At 44.6% G+C, this 10,018-nt stretch overlaps 2 protein-coding genes across 2 annotated transcripts; one reads left to right on the top strand and one right to left on the bottom strand.

Moving 5' to 3' along the window:
• Position 1: 1 nt before the first annotated feature.
• LOC117588701 (tyrosine-protein kinase hopscotch) lies at positions 2-6,724 on the bottom strand (the record flags this gene model as incomplete). The annotated part of the gene is made up of 10 exons (XM_034280150.1): positions 5,118-6,724; positions 4,105-4,265; positions 3,839-4,045; positions 2,932-3,251; positions 2,400-2,865; positions 1,264-1,613; positions 757-1,178; positions 496-680; positions 270-434; positions 2-179 (listed from the first exon to the last, which is right to left on the bottom strand). Coding segments are annotated over exons 1-10 (3,528 nt in total), but the record flags the coding sequence as incomplete, so codon positions are not given.
• A 380-nt stretch (positions 6,725-7,104) lies between these two features.
• On the top strand, positions 7,105-8,000 carry LOC117588304 (mitochondrial import inner membrane translocase subunit Tim8). The gene is made up of 2 exons (XM_034279490.1): positions 7,105-7,298; positions 7,387-8,000. The coding sequence occupies exons 1-2, from the start codon at positions 7,206-7,208 to the stop codon at positions 7,549-7,551; spliced, it is 258 nt and encodes an 85-aa protein (XP_034135381.1). The 5' UTR covers positions 7,105-7,205; the 3' UTR covers positions 7,552-8,000.
• Positions 8,001-10,018: the final 2,018 nt, after the last annotated feature.

Genomic DNA, 10,018 nt, shown 5'->3' with positions numbered 1-10,018 from the left:
TTGCTGCTGCTGCTGCTGTTGCTATACTCGTGCCCGTACCCGTCACACTGTTACCTATTTCGGCATTAATAATCTCTATAATTCGACTAAATGTGGGTCGAGCGCGTGGTATGGCATTCCAGCAGGCCAGCATCAGTTCGTTGTACACAAAATCCGTACAGCCCGGAGACTGTGGTAGTCTGTAGAAATACCAAATAAATGCATTAAGATGCAGATGATAAGACCACAGGAAATTCAAATTCAAAGAAATCTATTAAACTATCACTCACCTTTCGCCCTTGTTTAAACGATTGAGGAAATCTTCTTGGTTTAATTGCGGCGGCACTAGATTAGGCGCTTCGCCACGTGTGAACATCTCATAGAGCGTAACGCCATAGCTCCACACATCCGAATACGATGAGAATTTACAGGTAGAAGTGGCCTCCGGGGAATACCTATTAATACATGCGGATAGTTAGCGATAGTTAACGATAGTTGTTTGCTTTTTCAACTCACCATTTAATGGGTATATCCCGATTGCTTTTGGCATAGTAGTAGCCCTCAGAGTTGGCAAATTGCGCCAGACCAAAATCCGATATTTTCACACAATCCAAGTCAATGTGACTCTTGCGATCCACCAGTATGTTGCGTGCAGCCAAATCCCGATGTATCAGACCCTTGCCAGACAAGTAATTCATGCCCTGAATATCAAAGAATTGTTGAATATTGTTTCTGCAATAATTGTGAAAGGAGAATTCTGCTGAGAACCCTACTCACATGTGCAATCTCAACGGCAAAGCGTAGCAATCGATTTGTGGTCAAATCTGGTGCCTTGTAGCGTAGATAGACATCAAAGGAGCCATCCAAATACTCCATTATAATGCTGTGTGTATTCTTGTCCCAATATTTAAACTTAACAACATTCGGATGCTCCAGATTGCGCATGATAACAATTTCACGCTGAAAGTCCTGCGTCACCTGCATGGTGTTTAGCTTCTTGATGGCCACATTCTCGGACGGGCGCTCCCGATTGTCGTAGTCGATGGTGCCCCGATAGACAATGCCATAGTGGCCCTTGCCAATAATATTCTGTGGACTATAGATCACACGGCAATCATCCAGCTGCAGCACCTGTGGCATATTCTTCACATCCAAAACATGCACACAATCCTGATTGTAATTTGGCATTTCTGTTCCATCTACAAAGAAGCAGAGAAGCAACGAGATTCGATTGTTTTCTGTTCAATTTCCATTGCCCCAGTGGGCAGTGCAGGCAGTACTCACTTGGTATGGGTTCGGCAACCACCGTATAGTTGGGCTGTATATCCGATTTAATGGCAATCAGACGCGAGAAGATATCGTGATGACTGAATCGCTTCTCCGCATTATCGCTCCAGCCATCCATAATGGTATCGTACATCAGCGGCGGACACAGCTCTGGATCGATGGGTGGCAAAATGTTACTATCCTGCCGGCGATTGCTCAGCAGCTCCTCCTGCCGCACCGTTCGCAAATCCCGCTGGCAGCGTGAAAATATCTCATAGATGGTCGTAGCAAAGGCCCACAATTGTGTGCCCAGATCCTGTTTAGCCGCCTCCAGATTCTTGTAGTATTTGACGGGTATCCAAGGCGAACTGCAGCCAAAAACAAAAAGGTGAGCAAAAGTGGGTTTAATATGATGCACTGCATGACAGTGTTTGTATGGTTACAGTTCGTTGTAGCAAAAAGTGTAAGCAAGGAGCAGCAAGCGAATAACGAAAAGTGGACCCAAGCTAATATTTTGTACTAAAAATAACAAAACAAAACTGATTTAGCCGTCAAATAGATGCATCTCTAAATTGTTGATATTGCTGGTGCAAATTCGCAGAACCTGAACCAACTGCAGCTACTGGGGAAGCAAGCTGTGGGAGGTTCCCTCTATCTTTTGTAGTTAAATATTTGTCACTTTCGATTGTTAAACTTTTGTTTTTGTCTGCATTTTGCGTGGATTCTTTTCGTTGATTATTTTCAATCAAATCAGGCTACATGGAAAGTACTTAAATAATATCAAAAAAATCCTTGATAAAGGATCCAAACGAAGTAGAAGGAAACGTTCTCACCGCCGACGTGTGCGCCCTCATGCTTAGCATATTCCAATAGTTCTTCGCCTTGTCATGTGCAGGGGCAGGGTATTGATAAAGCAATTCGGAACACTTCAAAGTACATTTACAAGATATCTTTTTCTTTTGTTTCTGCTGCTTGCTATCTGATCTGCTGGAAAAATTCCACTTGCTGTGGGTCTACACAGCTCTTCGTTTCTTTGCTGGCTGCGACTTGTGATATATATTTTGTTTTTTTGTGTTGCAGCAATTCAAATTTAATTGTAGCTGACAGAATGGGCAAACGATTTTAAGTTTTTTTTGTCGATTTACGTGACTCACTCAGATTTGTTGTATGGTCGCGGATAGCCGGGATCACTGATCTTGGCATCGAGCATGGACATTTCTGGATCAAATTTGGTCACATACAAATTACTGCAGCGTATGTAGCTGTGTATTATTTTGTTGTCCTCCAGATAGTGTATGCCCCGCACCAGGCCGTGCATCAGATCGAGCAGACAGTGAAGCGACACCGCATCGCGCCTCTCCAGCAGGAACTTGTTGAGTGGCCCATACCGGGAGTACTCCATCACCATGGTGTATGGATCGGAGAGCGTAAGGCCGTATAGCTTGATGAACTGCGGCGACTGGATGAGGCTCCAGGTTTGGGCGAGCTTAAAAAATTCCATAAAGTTGCCATCGTTCTTCAGCATCTTCATCGACACGGACACATCCTTCACCAGACTCTGTTGTATCCAGTCGCCGCGCATCGTAAACATCATGCCATCCTCGCTGAGTGTTATCGAGTCTGCCAAAGAAATTAACACCAGTTTTAGTTTGCTTTTATCCCAAGCAGTGCAGGTCGCCACCTCACCTGGATACCATTGCAGATCCGTTTTGGGATTGAATATCTGCGGATTGCGTCGCTGCAGCTCCGCCTCGCTCAGCTCCATGTCAGTCTTTTTGGCTTTCAGATTTTTTGGCAAACACAACAGCAACAGCGGCGGCTTGTCGTACTTGGATGCGGGCACACGCAGGCGGTCCGGACTGTTGGCCGGTATGAACTGCGCCAGCTCCAGCAGATCGAGAAACGTGTGCTGTCCCTCATTGTAGTAGAGCACCCACTGTCCCTCCTTGCGCAGGATCTTTAATGTTTCCGTTTTGCAGCGTTCATGATCGGTGTTGCGACCAGTACTAAAAAAAATAAGTGATTCATTTTGGGATTAGTTTGTGTTTCATGATTTATAATAAAGAAGGGCATTTCATGCCATGTTTATACAACTTTTAATAATTATTGATGACCTTTGCCTATCAGTGGATTGAGGTCAAAGGGGCGCAGAATTTAAAGAAGTTTTCTAATCAAGAAACAAATCTGGACACAAGATTCTATGCGTTGGTGTCGTTAAGCTAAGCTTCAACCCATGCTCTGTTTATTTTGAATTTTCTGTAGAATTGGCAAGTCTCTGATAACTCAAAATTCAATACATATTTCGGCAGAAAGTGCACTGATTTAAAGTGAGATGAAACCCCCCGGCCGATATAAATAAATAAATATTTGTGGCTTTCCCCCCCGAAATCAATTTGAAAGCATTCAACAACATTTTTCCTTTGAGCTGTTCGGAAAGTGCGTGAGGAAAAATGAGTGTGGCTCCAAAGTGAGCAGCAAACACCGCACAGAGTTTCAAAGAAAAGTTTGCGCGCGCGAGATGAGTGCAGATAAAGCTGGTATCTGGGGCTCAGGGCGTGTGTAAATAGCAAATAGATCAAATGCATGCACATACATTCTCGTATTGATGTCAATGTAGTAGGTGTTGTACTCCCGATCACATTGGCGGACAATGTAGCTGCCGCACTTGTCGCCATTCTCGTGCAGCTTCATCAGCGAATAATTGCCACCGATGGGGCCATGGCAACAGAGATTTCCCAGCTCCTCCAGCGATGGTGTGCGATACGAATGGCACAGATCCTGCATCCATTTGACAGTTAATCTGTGGAGTAAAGTTTAAGATTACAATTCGTTTGCCATAATGGATGGATGGGAACTCACCTGATGTATATGCCCAGATAGGAGATGAACGATTTCATTTCCTTTTCGGTATGAAAATGCATCACATAACCCTTGGGCAGGCCCACAATCTCCAGACGCACATCGGTATCATTGATTTTTGAGATCATAAATATACCTTCAACGCCGCCCACCAGAATCCACTGCAAACACAAAAAAAAAACAGAAAAAATAAAACAAATGGGTGAGTGGTTTCGTTTTTTTATTATTATTATAACTTCCTCTTCGCTTTTCTCGCCGTAATGATAAGAAGGCTCTCTGGTGTGTGGCTTTTATTTATATTTGTATTTCCCTTTATATGCACCGCCAAAGGAGAGAGAAAGAGAGAGCGAGAAATAGAGATTACCCTGATTGCAGTGTGTGGCCTGCCCTGCCCTGCCCTGCAAAAAGGGCTTTCCGGTTTACAAGTAGAGGAAAGTACACGCAAAATCCTGGTGGTCTGCCAGCCATATAGTATAAATAGACTGCTATCCACTATGCTGCTCCAATTAAGAATGGAAACCCGGCAAAAAACTCTCGAACAACTCAGACGAAACTCTTTTGCCTGCTGCTATCTATATTTTCTGTTTTTATCTTTCATCTCTCAACTTGAACTACAATTAAAAACAACAAAATGCATGTCGTGTGCATGACAAAACAAATGAATTGGCTTACTTCTACTTTCTTTGACTTTAGGCATGCCACAGCCTTTCATCCCAAGCAGATCCCCTTCGGAGTATTCAATTTCACCCACAAAATATCTCCAGTAATCACAGAACTATTTTTGTCTTCAAAATTTGCTACATTTTGTTGTCCCAATCCATCAAAAGTATTATTGTTCTGAGGCAGGGGCACGTTTTAGCATGCAAATAGTATCGAAATCCATTTCAAATAGTCAGCCCCACCAAATGCTAATTGAAGCACGAACGATAAGAGCCTATGGGGGGGGTGGGGATGGAGTGGATCGGGCGCGGGTAAGGAAGATATGTTTATATGTACGTTTGTCTGGTATGTACCTTGAGCGTGGCCTCTGATGTAACGCGCGCCACCTTCAGTCCCGGCTCGGGTGAGTCGTGTGGCCACAATCTCACATAGACATCAATGACGGAGCTTTGGGCGCTGCGCGATTTGCTGCGCTTCCCACTGCTCCTGGCCGTGTGGCTGTTGTTGTTGGTGGTCAGGGTGGAGAGCGTATTGGTGCTGGAACTGGAGCCGGTTGTCAGTGTGGTGGTGGATGTGCAGGTGGAGCTGGCCATGCTGGCGCCGCTGTGGCTGCCGCCGGCAACCAGGCCGCCCATGCCGCTGGGCGGATCCTCGTTGGGCAGGTGATCGACGACGGCAGTGAACTGCTCGGTCATGTAGGTGGGGGCCAGGTGGCAGATCTGATGGATGTAGTGCCACTTCAGCTGGGCCGCAGTATTGTTGGAGTTCTCGCTGAGCTTGCGGAAGTACTCGCAGATCTTGGGGCCCACGAAGAAGAAGTGCGCGTTCCACACACTCTTGGGCAGATACTGCCGGCACGAGCTCTCGATGGTGCGGGCTGACAGCTGCTGCTCCTTGAGGTCGATCAGCATGTCCATGACGGCCAGGCCGGTCACCTTCTCCTTGTGCTCCGGATATCGAATCTCGGCGATGTGCTCGTGCAGATTGTCGAAGCGCATCTGCCAGTAGAGATACTCGTGGCTGTGCACATCTATCCGGTCCAGCTGGCTGTCCAGCTCGGGTACGCGGAAGCGCATGCGAAAGCAGTAGCGGATATGACAGCTCAGCCTCTCGCCCGGCAGCACCCAGCTGTGCCCGTAGCTGAGGAGTTGGGCACGCGAAGAGCGGCGTGTGCCCAGATGCTCGCGTATGCCGAAGAGCAGCTGGGCCGTGGGCAGGATCTCCAGTTGGCGGCACATGGCCGTGCAGATCTCCTCGCAGAGCATGACCGGCGAGAAGCGATCGAACTCCTTGCTCTTGTAGTTGTAGACGTGAATGAGGCCATCGTCCTGATGGATGCTCTGGCTGGAGGTGCCGCTGTGCAGCGAGTTGTTCGTCAAACTGGCGCTGTCCCCCAGCGATGTACGCCCACTGCTGCTGTCATCCATGGTCGTCCCCTACAGTCCCTGACCCTGGCCCTAGCCCTGGTCACCGTCGCTGGCCCACTGTGCACTATACGGCATCCAAAATGGGAACCGTCGTCGTCGTCCCCCCCGATTGCCCTGTTGCCCGCCTTTACGCGCAGCGTCAGCAGTTGGTATACGCGCGCGGTGGCCCCCAGAACACAAACTGGGCCAAATAGAACTTCACTTTAACTTTCAACCAACAGAGCTACAACAGAAAACAAAAGCCGAAACCAAAACCGAAGCCGAAACCGAAAGAGCAACAGCTAAAAGCAACAAATTCAAAAAAAAAATATGTACGTTCGTTTCGATTTGATGCGTGGATGCCGTTCCTTTATTTACTTTGCCCGATTACAGCGTTTTATTATTTTTATTGCATCGCCTATGCGCGCGCAAGAGTCAGAGGCAGTGGAGGAGGCGTCATCATTCCGCTAGCCACAACGCACACAACACGGCATAAAAAAAAAAACACGAACGAAAGCACCAAGTCACGACAAATATTATTTACTTTTTTTATGCTTTATGTTCAGTGTGACCGCGGAGTTGTCGATACAATACACCCTCAAAGATATACCTTCTCATTTTTAGAGTATACCGTAAGTTATACATTCTTACATTTCATGCTAATTGACTATTTATTTACAGTTTTAGTTTGAACCTTAGTTTGTAAACAATTCAACAAAACGAGTTATGAAAATCAGCTTATCTTTAGGGGTATTGACCAATCAATTGGATAAATGTATAGTTTTATTGCTAAAGCGCACACCTAGCTGGTAATAATAAAAAGAATATCAAAATCAAGGAAAATGATTTAGGATTCGGTATTTTAATTCAATATTTTGAAAATGATTTCAGTATATTTCTGAGGGTCAGGCGGTATATGTCACACTGAACTGCCATACGACGACTTTATATAACCTAAAATTAAATTTTGTGACTGAACTCTGCATTTTGTTAACTGAAAACTAAACGTGAAGCGTCCACAAGAACCAAGCCAGGATGTCAGATTTCGAGAGCGACTTGCCCAGCACCGACAGAGAGCTGCAGGAGTTCATGATGATAGAGCAACAGAAGGCAAAGGTCCATGAACAGGTAATGTTGCCTGCCACCCTGTGCATGAGCGCCCCAATCTAATCAAACATCTAATGCCACTTGCGGCAATGGCCATACAATCCCACAGATACACGAGTTCAACGAAGTCTGCTGGGAGAAGTGCATTGGAAAGCCCAGCAACAAGCTGGACAGCGCCACAGAGACATGCCTGACCAACTGCGTGGACCGCTTCATTGACACATCGATCCTGATCACGCAACGCTTCGCACAGATTCTGCAGAAGCGTAACTAGAAGGACATGTGAGGCCGGCAAGGGCGAAGCTTCCATGTTGGAAGCCGCCAGTCGACCCAAAGGACAGGACGCTCCTTCCCTTCCCTCTGTCCTGCGGCTGCCTGCACCCAATGTCCTACTGTTAAAACTATTTTTAAACAATTACCATGTAAGAACCTTTTTTTTGACGTGTCTTCGATCGGACGCTCGGTCCCGTCTACACACCACACACACAAGTGGCCAAGCCACTCAATGGCCCAAGACTACCGCCCGGCGCTAGATTTACCCCTGCTGCCAGCCGCGGGGCCATGTCTGTTGGCCATTGGGTGGACGACGACGACACGACCTTCAAAAGCCACCAGTACAACTTCAGTGTGTTCTATATATGTAGCGCCGTGTATATAATAATAATATATACATAAATATATGCTTCTGTTGTTGGCTTGAAGCTATTTGAAACGAAACCAAAATGTGTGCAGCCTTTTAGCATGGGTTGCGGAACGGTATGTTAGATCCATTTAGAGGCTTTCCTTATTCTAAAGTACTAAAGTTATAAATTTAGTGAATGAATGTATAAATAAAACGTAATCAACCAAACTAATTTCGAATCTACCGGCATTAAATAGAAGACGCTGCCAACATGCTGGCCATATAAACATGAGTCTGGAGTTCAGCAACATATTGGAAGTGATCATCGATATTTTATTGCCGATATGTGCCGGTATGTGTGACACAAAAGATAGTTTCTGGATTTTCTTAAAATTCGGAGAAGTAAAGTCGTTCCGACCATGATATATGTACATATATAACAACATGTCACCTGTCCTTGCAATATTTATGTTTATATTTGCCGCTTAGCTACATGTATGAATTTAATGCTAAACAGCTGACAATGAGGTTTTTAAATTGTTTTCGATGTTTTTTAGATGAAACAAACATCGCCTACAAATTTATTTGCTGCAACAATCATATATCGATTTATAAGCGGCCAATTTAGCTATTTTCCCACTAAATGTAGCGTTTTTCAAGATATTTTGGCGTTAGTTTACCCTTTTGCCAATACCTAAAGTATTTATTTTCTTAACGATGCCAAACTAAGGTGGTATTGTTTCCATTTGAACGGCAAAAATGGATCGATAATTACAAAAACTGACTTAGATTTTCTCCGGAATCGATTCTTATACCATTATTGACAAAATAAATCAGAATGTGTGATTCTAATATCCGAAAAATTTTGTGTATTGCCCATCAAGTTTATTAAAAACTGAGAGTAACAGAGCTATTCGTAGTGCTATAACGCTTCATACGCTTGTTCATATTAATGTCAGATGATGACTGAAGGTCAAATTACAGATTAATAAATTTAATAAAAATAATGTTTCAATACTCTGGCGTTTTTTTTAGCTGTCGTCAAAATTGTCTTCCCATTTCTAGCTATTTTTGAAAAGTAGTTTAGCTTTTTTATGACCCGAAGAGTTGACAACACTGCCCAGTAGTAAGTGTTGACAAAAACAGAAGCAATGTTGGAATTTTCGTGAATTGAGAAAAAACGGTTGATATATCCCAATAAGTAACGATTTTGATATTATCGCCAAAAAAATATCCCGTGCAATCGTACAATATCAATATTATTCGATAACATCCCTGCCCGAAGGCTCGGCGCTGTGCCAAGCGCATGTCCTTTTTCCAGTGAGTGTCTCTGCAAAAAATAAAAGTAGTGCCCCCGTGTAGCAGTGCCAAAGCGCTCTCGTGTCCTGTAACCGAATGCTGGGCGCAGGGAAACACGGGAAATCAGTAAAATTCAAAAGGTCGGTCTCCCCCGCCTGGGTACACGCGCTCCACCGTTTCGAGTCGTCCGCCCAGGATATGTTGAGAGAGACACACACAGACAGGCAGTACCGTTTTTAGAGTTCAGTACGTGGTTTTTTTGATGGTTTTTTTTTTAATATATGTAATGCATATACTGTGCGTGTTTGTGTGTATGCAATGTCCATGTGGGTAGTTGTAATTGTAAGGGATGTTGTTACTGTGCGGCAGCGCAAATATATTCTCGTATATAAAAAAATAACCAGGAAAATCAAATAATTACATGCACATGTATTTTTCTGCGATTGTGTGTGTGTGTGTGTCTCAAGAGAGAAGGTGACAGTAACACTGCACTGCACATCGGCCGCCGCCAGCAATTTAACGGCAAAACCAGCGCAGTGCTCGTGTTCATATGTATATGTGTGTGCTTTTTTTGCACGTGTATGAATGTGATTAATGCGGAATTTAGTATTTAAACTGCAATTTCACGCACACATCGGCATTCATGTTGTGCTGCTTCTGCTGCTGCATCAGTGTCAGTGGAGCGTGTATAATTCATACGGTCGGCAGCATCAGCAGCGGTGAATGTGCGAACGATGTTTCTTTTTTTTGTGTGGGTGAGAAGAGATCAATGATTGAGTGTATATGTGTGTGGGTGAGAGAATCAGACAGATCATTTATT

Source organism: Drosophila guanche, unplaced genomic scaffold (genome assembly GCF_900245975.1).
Source record: "Drosophila guanche unplaced genomic scaffold, DGUA_6, whole genome shotgun sequence".
In the NCBI taxonomy this organism is placed as follows: domain Eukaryota; kingdom Metazoa; phylum Arthropoda; class Insecta; order Diptera; family Drosophilidae; genus Drosophila; species Drosophila guanche.
The sequence above is the reverse complement of the archived record's forward strand: the minus strand, read 5'-3'. Positions and strand labels throughout refer to the sequence as shown.